This window comes from Telopea speciosissima, chromosome 8 (genome assembly GCF_018873765.1).
Source record: "Telopea speciosissima isolate NSW1024214 ecotype Mountain lineage chromosome 8, Tspe_v1, whole genome shotgun sequence".
Classification (NCBI taxonomy): domain Eukaryota; kingdom Viridiplantae; phylum Streptophyta; class Magnoliopsida; order Proteales; family Proteaceae; genus Telopea; species Telopea speciosissima.
In genome coordinates, this window is record NC_057923.1 from 40063602 (window position 1) to 40083331 (window position 19730).

Sequence of the window (19730 nt, forward strand, 5' to 3'; positions counted from 1 at the left end):
ATCATAGATACTCTTTCTACTTAGATTTTGTCCCCCAAGACTTAGTTCTTCATATGGGAGATGAAAAAAGCGATGGTCCTTGTGTTCATCCTCTAGCGCTTTCAAGCCTAGCTTCATGATGCAGATTCATCACCAAAATAGGCTGGTTTTATTTGGATTAAGTCTAGGGTTGGGTTCTATACATGTTGGGCCTTTGGTCCCATGGGTTTTCAATGTAATAGGTCACTTTTATTTTATGGACCTAAAGTAGGGGTATATAGGGGTATATAGGTTGCAAACGGGATTAGCTTCTATACTTATTTATTTTCATGTTTTAGTGTTTTAAAGTGAACTGGTCCAAAACTAATTTGAACCAGTGGTTCAATTTAAGTGACTTGAGTCACCTTTCTTTATTTGCTTTCATTATAAGTTGGGTCTACACCTCTCACGAATTCGAGAGAGGTTGTGAAGTGTAATTAGAGTCATTTAGAAGCTTTTACACTCCTAGGCTGATTAGGAATATGACCTATGGCCACTATAAATAAAACTATTCTTTTGGGGGGGGGGTTATTCACACCTCTATGTTAAAGATAAGAACGATAATTCAAATTTAAACTCAAATGTGAATTTGAGCAATGGTTGCATAGAGACCTAGTCCAAGTAATCTCATGCACAGTGGCTGATTCTTATCTCATCTTCCCAAAACTTCTCTTGCTACTGTTGTAGATGAACTCCAATTCCTTACCTGTAGTTTTTGAATTTCAAACTCTTGATTGTAACACTCATACAATATAAATATACTACCCTATATAACAAATGACATACGGGTGAATTCCTCTTCATATCTATCTTTTACATGCTATACAAGAGCCATTGACAAACGTCCTATCTCAATATGACTCCTTCAGAATCCTCCATCACCACAACCACTGCCTCTTCCTCCACTCTGATCTCCCCATCCAATGTAGTGCAGCTGCTGCCGATCAAACTTGATCGAACCAATTTCCTCTTGTGGAAATTGCAGGTTATCCCTTTACTACTTGCACACGATCTGATGGGCTATGTAGATGGCAGTTTTCCATGCCCTACTCCAACTCTTCCACCTCCCAACGAATCCACCAACCCCACCCCAATCCCAATTCCAGAATTCAATGCATGGAAGAGACAAGATCAGATTATCCTAAGTTGGATAATCTCTTCCCTAACTGAGCATTCTATGGCTCATATCATCGGCATCTCCTCTTCCCTGCTGCCTGGACGACTTTGGAGCGTACATATGCTTCTCAATCGCAGGCCCGTGTGATGTAACTCAAATACAACCTGCTGCAAATCAAAAAGGGCACCGGCTCCATGGTACTATTTCTCACTACAAAGTGCGGCTTGTTGCTAAGGGCTTTACACAACAGGAAGGAATTGATTACTTTGACACCTTCAGTCCTGTTGTTAAACCCACCACAATCAGAACCGTTCTTGCATTAGCGGTCTCTAAGGGATGGGTTTTACGCCAATTAGATGTGCAAAATGCATTTCTTAATGGCCAGCTGGATGAACAAGTATTAATGACTCAACCTCAAGGTTTTGTGGACCCAGCCCATCCTAATCATATTTGTCACCTTCAACGTGCTCTATATGGTCTAAAGCAAGCACCAAGGGCCTGGGCTAACCGACTTGGTTCATTCCTAGTCACACTTGGGTTCAAGTCCTGCCAGTCAGATACGACTCTCTATGTTCTTAATCACAATGGTTGGCTGATTTATATTTTGGTCTATGTTGATGATATAATCATCACAGGAAAGCAACCAAGTGACATCCAGGAGATTATTACTCGACTAGGCACAGAATTTGCTATTAAGGATCTTGGCAACCTCCATTTTTTTCTTGGCATCGAAGCTACAAGACACTCTCATGGTCTTTATTTGACTTAGATCAAGTATGCCCTTGACCTTCTCAAACGAACAAACATGGAGGCAGCCAAACCAATGCCAACACCCAGCTCTACCACTACTTTATCTTGCCACAGTGGTGACTCCTTTTCAGATCCAACTCTGTATTGTAGCACGGTGGGTGCACTGCAATATTTGACTTTGACTAGACCTGACATAGCCTTTTCAGTCAACAAAGTTTGTCAATTTATGCACTCTCCCACCATGGATCATTGGGCTGCAGTCAAAAGGATCTTCCGATATATAAAGGATACTATTGAGCTGGGAATTTACATACGTGCCTCTTCATCTATGCAATTAAGTGCTTATACAGATGCAGATTGGGCTGGCCACCCAGATAACCGTAGATCCACAAGTGGATATTGTATTTATCTGGGTGATAATTTGATATCTTGGAGTTCCAAGAAACAGCATACAGTCGCACGCATAGTTGTCATGGCGTCGCCATGGCGATGGCGTCCTGGCGCTGGAGAGGGCTGCATGGCGACCTACGCCATGGCGACCCTCTTTGATTTCTTCCTCCTGACTCTCTTTCCCTCTTCGATTTCTTCTTCCTGTCTTCGAGTTCTTCTTCCCTCTTCGATTTCTTCTTTCCCTCTTCAATTTCTTTCGATTTCTTCTTCGATTTCTTCTTCCTGTCTTCTTTCCCTCTTCGATTTCTTCTTCCTGTCTTCTTTCCCTCTTCGATTTCTTTCGATTTCTTCTTTCCCTCTTCGATTTCTTCTTCGATTTCTGAATTTTCTTCTTAAAACTTGAGAAACAATAGAGAAAAAATAAAACATGGCTTGAGTATACATCTATTAACACATTAAAAATAGAGAAAATAAAAAATAAAACATGGTCGACATGCTCGCCATGGCAACGCCATGGCGGGCGACATGTCGATATATCGACGTGACACCCCTCCACCGACTTGGATCGCCGTGACGCCGTGACAACTATGGTCGCACGGTCATCTACTGAATCCAAGTATAAAGGTTTGGCAAATACATCAGCAAAACTTCTCTGGATGCGTCAATTATTAATCGATCTTGGTATATCATCACCTGCTCCAATTTTGTATTGTGACAATATTGGGGCTACTTATCTTGCGGCAAATCCCCTTATTCATGCCAGGACCAAACACATAGAAATTGACTATCACTTTGTGCGGGAACACGTTTCATCCAAGCGTTTCTTTGTTCGATTAATTCCAAGTCAAGATCAGATTGCAGATATAATGACCAAGGGACTACCAGGACCAAGATACAGACATCTCAGGGACAAGCTCACTGTCATTGACCGGCCGTTTCGCTTAAGGGGGCGTGTTAAAGATAAGAATGATAATTCAAATTTAAACTCAAATTTGAATTTGAGCAACAGTTGCACAGAGACCTAGTCCAAGTAATCTCATGCATGTTGGCTGATTCTTATCTCATCTTCCTAAAACTTTTCTTGCTACTGTTGTAGATGAACTCAAACTCCTTACTTGTAGTTTCTGAATGTCAAACTCTTGATTGTAATACTCATACAATATAAATATACTACCCTATATCACAAATGATACATGGGTGAATTCCTCTTCATATCTATCTTTTACACTTTGAATTTAGAAAAATCTCTCTCTTTTGAGCTGCTGTTCTTCATTGTTGAAGATTGTCTTGTGTGTGATCAAGGCTGGTGGGATTGGTGTTTGATCCAATCGATACCTTGTGGTGGGAATCCCGGGTGATTTGTTGGTGGGATTGATATCTGATCCAATCGATACTCTGTGGTATGAAGCCCGAGTGGTTCCTCTCAAGTTCTAGTTAAAGATTCAATTTTTATTCAAGTTTTTCATTCAAACAATCTGTTGCCAATAATTTTCTTCCATTACAAGTAAGTTGGAAGCATCCCCATTCACATCCATCTTCTAATCCTCTAAACCACCAAACCCTAACATGCCCTCCATCACTGAACAATATTCCCATAACCTAAATTCTGCCTAGGCCAAACCAGCCCGCAAAATCCCTCCTTTTTTAGATCAAACTCTCCACCCACCCCTATAGTACTCGATCCAAACCCTAGCCCCACCTTCCCACTCTAAACCCTAGATTCCCTTCTTTTACTCTTTTAAAAACTTAAAACCCTAAACCTAACCTTGCTGCCCATTCAAGTTTACACACTTTCATCCATCAAAAGATCTTAGGACCTTCACTAATAGACTCTCCTACCTTGACTAGACATAACCTTAACACCAAATCCTAGCCCTAACCAAACCGTAACCCTAATTTAACCAAAAACCCTATTTTAACCTAGCCGATTCACCTGTTCATAACAGATCCTGGTTGTCTGGCTCCTAGTTGGTCTCTTACCAATCTAGGACTACATTAAGTGGTATCAGAGAATAAACGAACATGGTACCAGCAACACCCGATCCTATGGCAAAGGTTATCAAGATGCTTCAGCAGCTACTAGCTGATCAAAGAGCTATGAATGAAAGTTTTCAGCAAATTGAACAACACCAAACCACTCCAGTAAGGGATAGCAATCTATCACTCGAAGAAGACAGATATCAAGGACAATCCCAAGTTCATCGCCCCAACAGATGGAACAGAGAATACAAAGACTATAGGGAACAACCTAAACCTCCAGAGGCGTTCGAGTTGAGGGACTATGATGGCAGACCAGATCTACAAGTATTTTCTGATTGGTTAGCTGCTTTGGATGATTATTTTGATTGGTATGATTTATCTGTTCCTAGGAAGATGAGATTAGCTCGTACTAATCTAGTGGGGCCAGCCCTTGAGTGGTGGAGAACTACTGAAAGAAATATTCAGTATGAGGGCAAAGTCCCTATTAATTGGGCAAAGATGAAGGAAGACTTGAGTAAAAAATATTTACCTCGTGCATTCAGAGCTCGACGACAAGCTCAATTAAATTCCCTTCACAACATCACCACCAAAGGCCTTCAAATCTGATGACAACTTGAAGCCTCCCTCAATGAGATTCAGTTTGCAAGTTGAAAAGTGTTGGAAATCTGACATCACCAGTGTCAAATCAAGGGCTGAATACAAATTTACATTGCCAAAGGAAATTGAGAGAGCACAAGTTGAAGATAAAGCTAAAGTGATCCCTGTGAATTGTGATGAAAAAGGAGGTCAACATGTGAAGATTCTATTGAAGAAGTTTGCATTGAAGAAATCAAAGTAGACAAAGCTGAAACAGTGGAAGGTGAAATGGTGGTCGTGAACATTCCACAAGAAATCATTAACATTCAAGATGTTGTTCTTGAAGAGATGGAGCTTGTGCCTCAATTATTTGATGAGAAGGTCACAATAGTTGAGGATTACATTATAGAGGTTCATGAAGACACAGTTAAAGCAATAGTGCCAGAGGAGGTCGTGATTAAGGAAGACTTCCAAGTACATTCCGCATCAATACTTTGAAGAGAAAACTCCCAGGGTTGAAGACTTTATTCCTAGCGTCCCTACTTACCAAATTTTTTCAAGCTGGCGAGAGTTGATGCAGATTTATCACCAAAATAGGTTTGTTTTATTAGGAATAAGTCTAGGGTTGGGTTCTATACATTTTGGGCCTTTGGTCCCATGGGTTTTCAATGTAATAGATCACTTTTATGGACCTAAAGTAGGGGTACATAGGTTGCATACGGGATTAGCTTCTATACTTAGTTTATTTTCATGTTATGTGTTTTAAATTGAATTGGTCCAAAACTAATTTTAACCAGTGGTTCAATTTAAGTGACTTGAATCGCCTGTATTTTATTTGCTTTCATTCTAAGTTGGGTCCACACCTCTCCACGAATTTGAGAGAGGTTGTGAAGTGTAATTAGAGTAGGCTAGGAGCTTTTACACTCCTAGGCTGATTAGGAATATGGCCTATGGCCACTATAAATAAAACAATTCGGTGAGGGGGGGGGGGGGTGTTATTCACACTTATGAGTTTTGAAAAATCTCTCTTTTGAGCTGTTGTTCTTCATTGCTGAAGATTGTCTTGTGTGTAATCAAGGCTGGTGGGATTGGTGTTGGATCCAGCCCTCCATCACTGAACAACTTTCCTATAACCTAAATTCTGCCCAGGCCAAACGAGCCAGCAAAATCCCTTCTTTTTTAGATCAAACTCTCCACCCCTTCCCTTATAGCACTTGATCCAAATGCTAGCCCCATCCTCCCACTCTAAACCCTAGATTCCCCTATTTTACTCTTTTCAAAACCCAAAACCCTAAACCTAACCTTGCTGCCCATTCATGTTTACACACTTCCATCCATCAAAAGATCTCAGGACCTTCACTGATAGACTCCCCTACCTTGACTTGACATAACTCTAACATCAAACCTTAACTCTAACCAAACCATAACCCTAATTTCACCAAAAACCCTATTTTAACCTAGCCAATTCACCTGTTCATAATAGATCCTGGTTGTCTGGCTCCTAGTTGGTCTCCTAGGAATCTAGGACTACATTACTATAATTCTAGGATATGTTGAGATTTTAGTTGGAACAGGCCAATAATATCTCACCTGTAGTTTGCACTTTGTAGATGCATAACATTTTTTAGCAAAGCCTCTCACTTACAGGTTTGGCAGTAATTACTGTTTTCTGTTCATACTTCATAGGGGTATAAAATAGAAAAATTGGTCTCTGGTAGCTACTACAATGAGGTTTTGACATTTGCAGGGCTAGCTTGGAGAGTCTGGTAAGGTTAGAGTCAGTTAAGGTAGAGGGTCTTACATCTTAATAAGGTCATGTTAATATGTCTCATCTCTAATCTGGTCCATAGTCCGAAATCTAGCGAGATCTCGCCGATATTCTCGGTTTTCCAATTTCCCGAATCGAGATGGCCTACGAAACTTAAAATGTCAATATCTCTCCGAGATCTCGCTGAGATCTCTCTGAGATCCGAGATCTCGGTTTGACATAGGAAAATGCCCATCTAGATCCTTTATATGAGTGCCAGATCTCGAGATCTTGCTGGAAATTCTTGGTATACAGACACCTATCTATGCCAGGAACCAAGACAGAGAAGACAAACACTTATTTATGCCTATCCGAGATCTCGATCCAATGCCGAGATCTCGGTTTGACATAGGAAAATACCCATCTAGGTCCTTTATATGAGTGCCAGATCTCGAGATCTTGCTGGAAATTCTTGGTATACAGACACCTATCTATGCCAGGAACCAAGACAGAGAAGACAGACACTTATTTATGCCTAATATCATTTAAGTAAATGCTTTTTGTATAGCATTTACTTAAGATATTATTCATAAATAAGCAAATACCCCCCCCATTTGAATCCAATAAAAATAGTTAAAAAATAAAATTCCAAAAGGAAAAAAAGTCAACCCCCAGTTCAAGAACAAAAACTGGATTTTCGGCGATAGGTGTAATTTTCAACTTTCTAATCTTGGGGTTTTCTCAAATCTAAAAATTCCATAAATCTTATTATGGTAAAACATTGCTAAAAACCAAAAGTGCGGTAAAATATTCATTTGTTTTGATGTCCAAAAAATTATTTTCATTCAGAGCGATTTTGACAGCATTCGCGCACACCGAATTAAGTTTGATCGGTACGTAACTCTTTCAATATAAATCAGATTTTAGCAATCTTGGACTTGTTGGAAAGCTATGTTTTGACAGCTTTCCAACGAGTCAAAACATAGCTTTCCAACGAGTCCAAGATTGCTAAAATTTGATTTATATTGAAGGAGTTATTTACCGATCAAACTTGATTCGGTGTGCGCGAATGCTGTCAAAATTGCTCTGAATGAAAAAATATTTTTGGACATCAAAACAAATGAATATTTTACCTCACTTTTGGTTTTTAGCAATGCTTTACCATATTAAGATTTATGGAATTTTTAGATTTGAGAAAAACCCCAGCATTAGAAAGTTGAAAATTGCACCTACCGCCGAAAATCCAGTTTTTGTTCTTGAACTGGGGGGTTGACTTTTTTTCCTTTTGGAATTTGATTTTTTAACTATTTTTATTGGATTCAAATAGGGGGGTATTTGCTTATTTATGAATAATATCTTAAGTACTTAAATGATATTAGGCATAAATAAGATTGTTTGTCCTATGTCTGTCCTAGTTTCTAGAATAAGTGTCTGTCCTGCTTTCTCAGTAACTGCAACTCCTATTTGGACTATGTTTTTGCAAAATCTAATAATGTCATTGTGTTTAAATGGCCTAAAATAGGCTATATACTGATTTTCAGACCCAAAAGAGGTCTAAAACCCACCGAGATGGGCTTCCGAGTGCACAAACTCGTCGAGATCTCGGCCCAACTGGGTTTTGTGCTGGGCCGAGATGGCTCCGAGACCCGAGTTTTCGAACCTTGATCTGGTCTGCTAGGTTTTTTTTGCTTGATCAGGTTGAAGTTACTCTTATGTAATTGTCTAATCTTTTCCTTTTGCTCTAATTTGTAATCTATATGTAATTCTGTACTGTGTAACGGTGTAATTACTTGTATTCTTGATGATAAGATTGTACCATTTTGTGTGTTGTGGTGTAATCTTTGCAAAGCATGTGGTGGTGGTGTGAATTTTTTTTTTTTTGGGGATGAATAAAAATAAATAACTAAAACCCCCAAAAGGGAAAGAACAAGAAGAGAATACATAGGGAAGAGAGAGGGGGGGGGGAGAAAACAAGCCTCAGACCTTAAGGAAGGAGCCCAAGAGAACGAACAAGGGAATCGCCTAAACCCTAGGAGACAACAATAAGCCTGTTCCTTGGGGAATCAAGAAGCTGATTACATGGAAATAAATGAAGCTTGGAGCTAACATCAAAAGAGATGGCTTTCCAAATCATGTCAATAGAGTGAGAGTTGGAAGCCCATCTACGGAGGTTTTGCTCCATCCAAATGTGAGATATAACGGCCCCGAACACAAGCTTTCCAGCAGTATCGCATTGTGAATTTAGCTCCAGTGATGCTGTTATTCACTAGTTAAGCCCTGATTCTTGATGGAAAAATGAAATGTTGATAAAAATAAGATGGTGATGAATGAGAATGGGCCAGTAGGAAATGGATGATGGTATTAGTTGGATTGAATGTTATGATTTTGAAACTTTATTATGCTTTGTGATTGTTGAAACAAATGTTATTCCAATTTTTATATCACGTGTATAGTATGTACATATGATAATTGATTGATAATGAGACACATGTATTACAAATATTAAAAATTACTTCCGAATTTTTTGCCTAATTTTTTTTGATAAACGAACAATTCCCGAATCTTTTTTGCCCACTTTTTTTCACCGAATTCTTAAATTAACAAAATGAATATTCTGAATAATTCTCCATCTGAATGGTTCCCGAATCTGAATTTGCTAACAATTGTCACGAGTGTCATAGATGTGAATTTTTAGTTTGTTAGTTTGATCAATTGATTACTTTTTCTTTTACTGGTTTTAATAATCCCTGTTGTGGGATGACTTTCTTTTTTCTTTATTAAGAGTTAACGAAGTTATATTACTGTTCGGAATTTGAGGTTCTGTTCATCTTTTGGAACATATGGTGTTGAGTGTGTTTTTTGTGTAAAATGTGGGCAGTATTTCATATTTGAAAAGATCCATTCAACAATAAATGGGAGAAGCTAATGGCAGTGAAAAGGAGACAAGGATAGTTTTTGTGACTGTGGGCACGACTTGTTTCGATGCTCTTGTTAGAGCAGTTGACTCCGAGGAAGTTAAAGAAGAGTTGTTAAAGAAAGGATATACCCATCTTCTCATTCAAATGGGTCATGGATCGTATGTACCAACCAAGGTAACTTTCTGGATTTTTCTTTTCTTATTGTTGTGTTTTTTTTTGGGTGCCAAGGTGCCAACGAAGGTACTTTTCTTATTGTTACTTTTTCTTCTTGTTATGTTTTTTATGCCTTGCATTCTCTCTCACATTGTGACATATACAGAGAGAATGCAAGGCACAAATACTACAAAATTATTGCTGTGATTTTAATCTTGCCAATCCACATATTACCTCATTTTTGTCTTACTACAACACTAGTCACCACCTCTTGCTGCTTCCAAAGATTGCAGTGGATCGATTTTATTATTTCTAAAGCTTCTCAACCGAGCTTCTCTACTGAGGATATAGCTTGCTCAGGATTAGCTTTATAGCTGGATTTATCCTTTAAACACATGTAAAGCTTCTCAACTGAGGATATATAGCTTTATAGCTGGATTTATCCTTTATACACATGTACTTTGGACTACCTCCCTGGGTGTGGTAAGAATGTTTAATGGGTATATCCATATTGGTTGTCTATGGATAGATTCCAGAGTATGTAGTTTCTTATGGATAACTGAGGTCTTTGTGCTATTTCCCTCTCAAAAGTAACTCTCAGCTCCCCTTTGAGACTTCTTTCCTTTTTTGGATGCTCGTCAAAGGCTCTGCAAAATTTTTTTTTTTTTTGGGTGAATAAGAAATTCATTACCAAGAAGGGAAAAAGAATTACAGTGCCCTCAGAGGGGAGCAACAAAACAAAAAATAAGGAAGGCCCCTAGCCTCAGCTTTGTGGGCCAGGGGAAACAAGGGAGATAGAAGAGAGACCCCAGGAGTTAACAATAAGCCTGTTCCTTGGGGTGTCCGGGCAAAGAGGAGGAGCTGACGATAACTTCGCCGTAATATCAAAAGAAATGGAATCTCAAATCTGCCGGTAAGATCTAGAGTTGGAGGTCCATTTTCTAATATTACGCTCCATCCAAATGTGGTTCAAGGTAGCACAAAAAGCAAGCTTCTCAACAGTATCACATTAAAAGCGTCTGGAAAAAGTCATGTCGATCCAAATCCATTCCCTGGAGAACGGAAGAATTCTTCTAGGAGAAGGCCAACATTTAGGCAAGATTCCTTTCCAGATCGCTGCTGCAGTAGGGCACTCAAAGAAGAAGTGATCCGAGTCTTCCATGTTGTTCCAGCAGAGGCAACAAGAGGGGGAGACCGGGATGTGGTGATGCCGGAGAAAGGCTTGAGTTGGGAGACAATTGTTGAAGATCCTCCAAACAGTAAAGCAGTGCCTAGAGGACCCTTGTGTCGAATGATGTCCCAGGCAGATTTGGGGGAGAAGAGCGGAGGGTTGTTTGCCATCCAGTTTACACAGTTCTGGTTGTCAAAAGGCCTCTTGGAGATGGAGGGGAGGTCATTCCAGATGGAGGCAAGATCCTGAGAGGAAGTAGGAGGGGGGGGGGGTCCAGCCGGACTGATGAAGGATGTCAGCCACCAAAGAGAGCCTGTGTAGGCCCGAAGCATAAATGGTCGGAGGAGTAATCAGCGGGAGAACTCCCTTCGGGTGAATGATCCAACCAAAGATAGGAAGAGAGCCCATCCCCAATCTGAGATTTGATGACATGTCTGACCAGGTGGCGGGTGTCTAAAAGTTTGCGCCAAATCCTAGAAGAATTAGCCGTCAGGGAGGCTGTCCAAATGGAATCATGCCGAAGGTACCCCGAGTATATCCAGTCCACCCAGATGCTCTTATGCTTAGAAGCAATCTTCCAGATTAACTTGCAGATACCCGCCAAGTTCACTTCTTTGATTCTTCTGATGCCCAAGCCTCCTTCATTCTTCGGCAGACAGACTGCAGCCTAGGGAAGAGGGTGAAGAAATTTGGAAGTATCATTACCCTTCCAAAGGAAGGAAGCCAATAAAGATTCCAAGGACTTTATAGTAGCTTGAGGCAACCCATAGATTCCAGACCAGTAGATATAAGAGGATTCCAGGACTGATCTGATAAGAGAGAAGCTTGCCTTTCCATAACTGAAGCCTTTTGCGAATGCGATCAAGCATTGGGGTGTAGTGATGAGCTGAAAGCCTGGCAGTAATCAAAGGAAGCCCCAAATATTTGACAGGCAAGTGACCTTCTTGGAACCCAGATCTGGTAAGTAAAGGAGCTTTATCCATCTCAGAAACCCCTGCAAAGAATATGAGAGACTTTGAGGGGTTGATGCGAAGGCCCGATATCTCATGGAAGTGCTGCAGGCAAATCATAATAGACTCCAGAGAGGCGATGGAAGCCTTTGAGAAGATCATTAGGTCATCTGCATAGGCGAAGTGAGAAAGATTGAGAGCTTTACACTTAGGCATAGGCGCAATCCGCTGCTGATCAGTGCAGAGTTGGATATCCCTGGAGAGAGCTTCCAAAGCCAAAGTAAACAGATAGGGAGACAGAGGACAGCCTTGTCTAATTCCCACAGAGGCATCAAAGTAACCTGCCGGGCTGCCATTAACTAGCACAGAAAACTTTGGGGAAGAGATGCAAGCCTAAATCCAGTTTACAAAGATACAAGGGAACCCCATCTTAGTCATCACCTGACTTATGAAATCCCATCTTAAAGAATCAAAGGCTTTGTGAATATCAATCTTCAAGAGATAGCAGGGGAGTGATTTTTCCTCTCAAAGCCTTTGACAATGTCATGACAAATAAGGATGTTGTCGGAGATGTGTCTTCCAGGAATGAAGGCCGATTGGTTGTCATTGACAAGAATATCCACCACACTTTTGAGCCGCCTAGCAAGGATCTTTGCAATGAATTTATACAGAAGGTTGCAGAGAGCAATGGGCCTGAAATCATTCATAGCAGCTGCACCATCCTTTTTAGGGATGAGACAAAGAAAAGTGTGATTAATGCCTTTGACCTGATAAGGGTTGTAGAAGAAACTGATAACAGCAGCAATAAGATCCAGCTTGATGATGTCCCAGGCACCCCATACTGAAACCATCTGGGCCTGGGGCACCCGACACCTTGAGAGAATGGATGGCAGCCACAATCTCATCTTCATTAGGAATGGAGCTCAAAGAGTCTTGGAGGGCCGAGGGGGTGAATTTGTTAAGCAGGCCATTCGGGAAGGGAGGAGAGGCCAAATGAGAGGTAGTGAAGAGACCCTTGAAGTGTTGAACAGCCAAATCTTTGATCTCTTTAACAGAGGAGACAGTAGAACCATCTTGGGCTGTAAGCTGAACAATGGAGTTGGCATTAACTTTGGCCCTCAGAGATCTGTGAAAATAAGCAGTATTAGAGTCCCCCAGATCAAGCCACTTGATTCTAGATTTCTGCTTCATAAAGCTCTCTTCACGAGCTCGAGAGAAGTACCTTTTTCTTCATCAGCTAGGGCACCAATACAATGATCCGATTGCAGCCGAATCTGAATAGAGCCTAGTCTGTCCTTGCAATCCAAAACCTGCTGAGATATATTGCCAAAAGTGGAGGTATTCCAGTCCTTGAGAGTAGTCTTGACATTTTTGAGCTTTTTGGAAAAAGCAATAAGAGGGGAAGAGAAAGAATTTACAGGTTTTTCCCAAGCTTGAAGAACTGTGGTTAAAAAGGAGGGGTGAGAAGCCCACATGTCAAAGTATTTAAAGGGTTTTCGGCCAAAAGAAGGGAAGGGCTGAATGGCTAGAGAGATGGGGGAGTGGTCTGAAATGTCCGGACTGTCAAAATTGGCATGGGAAGAAGGAAAAGCTGAAAGCCAATCCTCATTGACCAAAACTCTGTCAAGTTTACAAGAGATCCTATTAGGGCCTGCTCTTTTGTTGCACCAAGTAAGAGGGAACCCAGTCCATCTTAGATCATTAACACCCATGTCTTCAATACACTCATTGAATGAGTTGATAGCTTCCAAATCCAAGTGATCACCTCCCTTCTTTTCATGACTGAATCTAATCACATTGAAGTCACCCCCCAAGCCCCAAGGGTGATGACCAAGCTGCCTAGCAATGCAAAGAAGATCTGACCACAGAGGAGATCTCAAAGCATGACTGTTGAGAGCATAAACCACAGTGAAGAAGAATGAAAAATGACCCAGGCAGTCAGAGAAAGAAAGATGGACAAATTGAGAGGAAGAAGACAGGAGAGATAAAGAGATTTTTGAAGGGTCCCAAAGAATCCAGATTCTTCCATTTGGGTGATGAGAGTAGTTAGAGAGGAAAGACCAGCCAGGGGCTAAAGAATGCAGAATTTTTGCAAGGTTTGGCTCTTTAATATGAGTTTCAAGGAGGCAACAGAAGTTTGCTCGAGACTGACGCAACTTAGAACGAACAGAAGCTTGCTTAGAAGGGGAGTTCAAGCCCCTAGTGTTCCAGATAAAGCCTTGGAACATTAGGAAAGAGGGGGGGGGGGGGAGAGGCAACAATGGCTCACAAAGCCTGGACAGAACTGATCTTGAACGGGTTTCGCTTCTGTGGCGACTCCGGTAGGAGCAGTGGAGGGGAGAAACATGAGTGTTTAACGGTCGAGCGGGGCAAGGAGAAAGATTTGAAATGTCGGGTGGAGAAGACAGAGTTACAGATGGGTTGGGATTTGCGGGTTTTAAAGAGACCCGCGAACCCGAGAGAATAACAGTGAAAGGGAGAGATTCACTTAAGTTAGAAGGGCGAAGCCTAGGGTCATCGTGGTTCAAGCCCAAAGAGAGAGAATGACTTGTGGAGCCCACAAGGGAGCCAAAAGCTGAGTGGCCCACAGAGGGAGAGCATAAAGGAGACAACGATGACATATGCAAAGGAGCTTCAGCTTCCGTAGTACCAAGAGACGAAAGCGTAGGCAGAGAGCCAGTTACAGGAGCAAAGCTGTTCGCCATGGCTGACGACAACGGACCAGCAGCAGAGCAGACGAGCAGCAGAGCAGACGAGCTAGGAAAGGAAGGGTCAGAGGGTGAATCCTGCGACATCCTCGAACGGCTCCTTGGGAGAACATCAAAAGGGAGTTTTTCGGGGCACGAGATAGGGCCAGAATCATCTGCCTCATCGTCGTCAGCGGCAAGGACGCTGAATCTGTTCTGGTCAGAGTTGAAAACTTGCTGGCTTTGATGAAGCATCTGGCTAGTCACTTTCCGGCGAGAATTCCGATGATGAACTTTGTTCCTAGTTCTTCCCCGGGAAGACGATCGGAAGTTGCTAGCAGCCGGCTGGGGTCTTTTTGCTCTGCTCCGATGGAGCCAGGGGGAGGCTGGTGCAGAGGCCCTCCAGTAGCGGCAGAGGGAAGAGGATCAGGTAGAACTCCATCGAAAATGACTTCGACAGGAAAAGCAGGGTCCATTGTCGCTCCTCCGACAGAAGCACGGGCAATCTTCTCGCCATCGTCAGCAGCAGGAGTTGGTTTGCAGAGTTGTGAGCCGTGACCAAAAGTCTTGCAAACTTCACAGTGGGGAGGGTTCCATTCATAATGGAGCTCCTGCTCAAAAGAGAACTCTTCTCCCTCCTTGACTGTGATGAAGGAAGGAAGAGGTTCAGCTGCCGAGACTTCGACGCAAATTCGAGCGTAGGCTAATTTGTCCTTTCGACTAGTTCTCACATCAGAAAAGAGAGGGGTGCCCAAGACTGAGCCAACCAAATTGAGACCATCAGTGTACCAGAAGTGCAGAGGGAGCCCTGGCAGAGTAACCCAAAGGGGGATGGAGGTGGGATCAACTTGCCGGAGTTGAAGGTGACGATGCCATTGACGCAGGAAGATAGGTTTCTTACCTACAAGCCAGGGACCACCCTCAAGAGCACAGGTCTTGTCAGATTCAGCAGAGAATTTGAAGATGAAGAAGCCATTGTCCAGTAGAAAGGAATCCATGGAGCCCCGAGTCCTCCATTGTTTAGAGAGGGACAGCTTCACAGTGTGAAATGGTGGTCTGGAACCAAGGAAGTGACCGACAAGGCAGTTCTCCCAAAGCTTTGCTTCCGTGGCAAGACGATCAGGCGAGCAGAGAGCAACTTTGGAGGAGCCAACCGAGGCAGGAGTCACAAAATGCAAAGGAAGGCCCTCAGGCAGAGAGCCAGACACCGGAGTAAGCAGAGAACTCCAAGAAGCAGGCTGGAGGGTTAAGGGAGGTGCAGAGGGGGGAGGAGAAGGCATGGAGGAAGAAGACGGCATGAGAGGAATAGAATAGGAGATCAAGGCAGCAGGCATGGCCGGAGCCGGAGAAGGGATGTCACGGCAGCAAGCATCTGTTAGGAATTTTCAAAGTGTTATTTTTTATTCATCTACAAAATTGAGAGATACCTAAAAGATGTTCTTAAAAATGTTAGTATGGTAGGAAAACTTAGTGAATATACCATCTTGTTCAAGGCTTGCACGGTTATTTGTGGATAGACTTTTCTTTTTTTTTTTAAAATTTTTTATAATTTAACCTACAAATAAGAAATTAGTTCTAGATAAATTAAATATAATGAACTAAAATTCTTATTTAAATTTGAGGGAACAATATCCTTGGACTGCACAATACATAGGGCACAAATATCTGCCACATGGCATGTCATATGGGGGCTGAAAATTTGTGGGAAGATAGACCCCCTGCTTACATGTCAAGTTTCAGCACAAACGGAATTGGGAATTAGGATGACAAATAAAGCTCTGCAAAATCCTGGTCAATAGGGTGGTGAATGCTAGTACATGGATGGCAGAAAAATAAAATGGAAGATGGCAATACATGGGAGGGCATATGATTAGTTTTGAGTATGAAATTTGACGTATTGGCTAATCCAGACCATTTTCTAGATAACCTAAGATCAGATTTGTCACCCTTACCACCTGGCACCACTAGGTGTGCAGTCCAAAGACACTCTCCTAACTGTGCAGCCCAAAGAAATCTTTGCCCTAAAAATTTTAAGGAATTAGACTTTTTATAAAATACTAATGTGTCCTTCTAGGCGTAACACTATGTCTAGTGAAGTATAATGCTTCACTATTTCCCACTTGGCAATACATGGGTTAGTCAATGTGATAGAGGACCACATGTGTCTCAATGACCAAATTTTAATCCAAAGTAAGCAAGGAAAATTACTCAACCTTTGATTCAAAGTTTTATTAAAATTACCAAAATGCCATCTAATGGAGATGAATATAAAATACAAATGGCATCTCTTGTAATTTTAGGTACTTCCTCTACTCGTTTTAAGCTAAAATTGTACCAATGAAATGCTTGCCTGGTTCTCTATCACATGGACTTACCCATGTACTATCATATGTACACTGAATGTGTGAAATAACCTAGAACAGGGTAAATAGTATTACTAGGGGATTTTGCCTCTTTTTTCGATTACTTGTGAATTATAAAGTATGATGCAGAATTATGTTAAAGCAATTCACAAGGAGTAGATAGACAATTGCACAATTTGAAAAGACATAAAGATTTATAGTGGCTTGACTTAGCAAGTCTACATCCACTCCTCTCAACACTTGAGAGAATTCTACTAGTATTTCCCTTTCAATACAATAGGTAGGGAAATATCACCTTTATAAATTTTTTTCAAGGATAAAAAGATCCTTTACAATCTTTTAAGGGTAAGAGAATCCATTCTTTTAACGATAAGAGGATCCTTGTAATAGTCTAAGTATAGTCTAAACTAATATAATGCAATCTCTCAAGGATGAGAGGGTGATGCAGGAGAATCATGGACTGGGTCGTCCCAACTGGTGCACTACCTTGGACAGACCCAAACTCAATTGAACCAGGTCCAATTTGAATTTTTGGATCTAGTAGGATTTTAGGAATTTATCTTTTATTTTTATTTTTAAAACCCGAATATTACCTGGGACCCGGGGTAGCCCCTAGACTTTTATTAAGTTCCAAAAAGAATGAATGTATACACGGGGGGACATGCCACCTTACCCAGTTACCCCTAACCCAATAACGAATAAAGAATAAAGAATCGTGACACACTACTGCCTGAGAACATGCAAACCTGATCAATCTTCCCTCAGAATACGTTGGTAATCTCCCTGTGGCAAGTTGCCCTGACAGAACGTGGCGGAGTGCCCTTCATCGCAAGCATGATTTGTCAGCCAGTCTGCTGCCCTATTGCTCTCCCTATATGCAAAGGAAATGCAAGGCCTGACCAAGTCAATCAGCACCAAAGATTCCTGAAACCAGTACCATCCCTGCCATAAACCACACCTTTTGAGGTTGATCATGCGCACCGTGGAAATAGAGTCCGAGTTAATCGCCACACCAAAGAGGCCCAACTCCTGACATAACTTCAAACCATCCCTCAAAGCACGCAGCTCAGCAATGGAGTTCGTGCAGGGGCCATAGAAGTTAGCGAAGGCTGCCAGAACAACACCCTCACTGTCCCTTATAATCCCTCCTCCTCCACCTTTACCAGGGTTCCCTCTACATGCCCCATCCACGTTCAGTTTCAGCGACACAAAGGGGGGGGGGGCACCAATAAACCGGGATAGGCCGAGCTATCATAGGTGAGGGAGCTACAATCCCAAGGGTACTAAGAATTTGCTGCCCCCTCATCAAAGAACTTCTTCCAAGCTTGGAAGGCAATGGCAAGCACCTCACCCAAGCCCCTATGCTGCCAATGATACTTGGAACCAACCTCATCCGTTCCCCATGCCTTCTATTGCACCTTTCCTTCCAAAGCTCCCACACAATTAAGGAGGGCAGGAACCCAGCGATGTAGTCAGCGAGACTTTTGCAACTAGCTGACTCATGCCAGAGCAAAATCCGGCTTCTAACGTCCTGAGCAAGAATGACTGGGACATAAAAAACTGTCACACCCTCATTCCGATGAAAGATATTTTACAATAAAGGGGCGACTGGGATGACAGGTTTCATCCCAATACCTACTCGGATCACAGATACAGTGTCCCGAGCCACAATCCACCCTGTTATCAAGTCATGATAACAGTGGGGAACGTATCCAATAGAATCAATCGTTCCAATTGCAGAGTTAGCGGAAGCGAAATTCATTTAAATCATGTAAATATAGAGCATCGGTTCTCTAATGATAACACATAATACAATTGCAATTACTCGTAACCATCCATTTACCTCCATACATTTACAAATAAAGTTTATACATGTGTGAAGATGAATATAGAAATAAACAATTAAATCACACCACTAGGGCACCATCCTTGGGTGTACATCGACATCCAAGTCCCAGCCACCGGCTCCACTTGATTTGCATCTGTAAGTGCGCATCAAGAGATTACTTGCATATCAACTAAAAAAGGGGTTGCGCAACGGGGTTAGCTCCACAAGCTAGTGAGAGAGCAAAGGGGCATGCACATACACACAAACACGCAATTTCAAACAATTCATGATGCATGTAAATGTTAGATTCATTTTCCACCTAGCACACAAATTCTAAGTCAAGTGTATGCTACTGTGATAACTCGGGAGACACTGTGGGTCACTTAACTTATCGCTACAATGAAACCTCAGCTATCACGAGGGAGCCTATACCGGTAGAGCCATCAGACCACTCAGTGGTAGACCCCGATAGCCATCACTACCCTTGACCTGGCCTCTCTCCCCCACAGGCAACAGGTGCTCAGACTATCCAACAGATAAACCCCTGTTGGTAGGGGTCGTAGCATGAGGGAGCAAGAATCGTAGCCACAGATATACTACATGCAAGTCCTATCGTCCCGAGAGGTATTCTAGGTGCAGCAATGTCCCATTCCATCTGGTACCCGGGTACCAGCATGGCACGGTGCATACAGATCAGGATGACAGATAATGAGTTTCATAATTAATTCTGGGGTTCCGGTACCGGTACACCTGACACCGTAGCCTGATACAATAGTGAGAACATTATCACATCAAATTCATAGCAGTTCACATTCGAGATAAATAATGCGATGCATAAGATGCTTATAATTCATATAGTAGCATGATAATGATTGCTTAGTAAATATATCCATGCCCAAACAAGTCACCCAAAGCCCACTCACCGAACTCGGGTGTTACTCGTCGTGGTTGGCATGAATCTCACCGGTGCACCAGCTATCCATTGAGTTGGGTAGCCTAAGAATGCAAGAGCAAATGTCAAAAGATGTATAGAGGGGTCCTATGTTATACCCCCATAGTTAAAATTAAGTTTCAACCAAGAC

General features: G+C 42.0%; 1 protein-coding gene and 1 long non-coding RNA gene across 3 annotated transcripts in view; one reads left to right on the forward strand and one right to left on the reverse strand.

The window, feature by feature from the left end:
* Positions 1-6541: 6541 nt before the first annotated feature.
* LOC122672798 lies at positions 6542-8445 on the reverse strand. Its single transcript, XR_006334481.1, has 2 exons — positions 8239-8445; positions 6542-6665 (listed from the first exon to the last, which is right to left on the reverse strand). It is a non-coding gene; the product is annotated as an uncharacterized LOC122672798 (long non-coding RNA).
* A 995-nt stretch (positions 8446-9440) lies between these two features.
* The window catches only part of LOC122670506 (UDP-N-acetylglucosamine transferase subunit ALG13 homolog), a 53855-nt gene continuing 43565 nt past the window's right edge, over positions 9441-19730 (forward strand). For both annotated transcript variants that reach the window (XM_043867412.1, XM_043867413.1), the window contains exon 1: positions 9441-9670. In XM_043867412.1, coding sequence (XP_043723347.1) covers positions 9491-9670 — 180 coding nt within the window. In that variant the 5' untranslated portion in view covers positions 9441-9490. The remainder of the gene's footprint in view (positions 9671-19730) is intronic.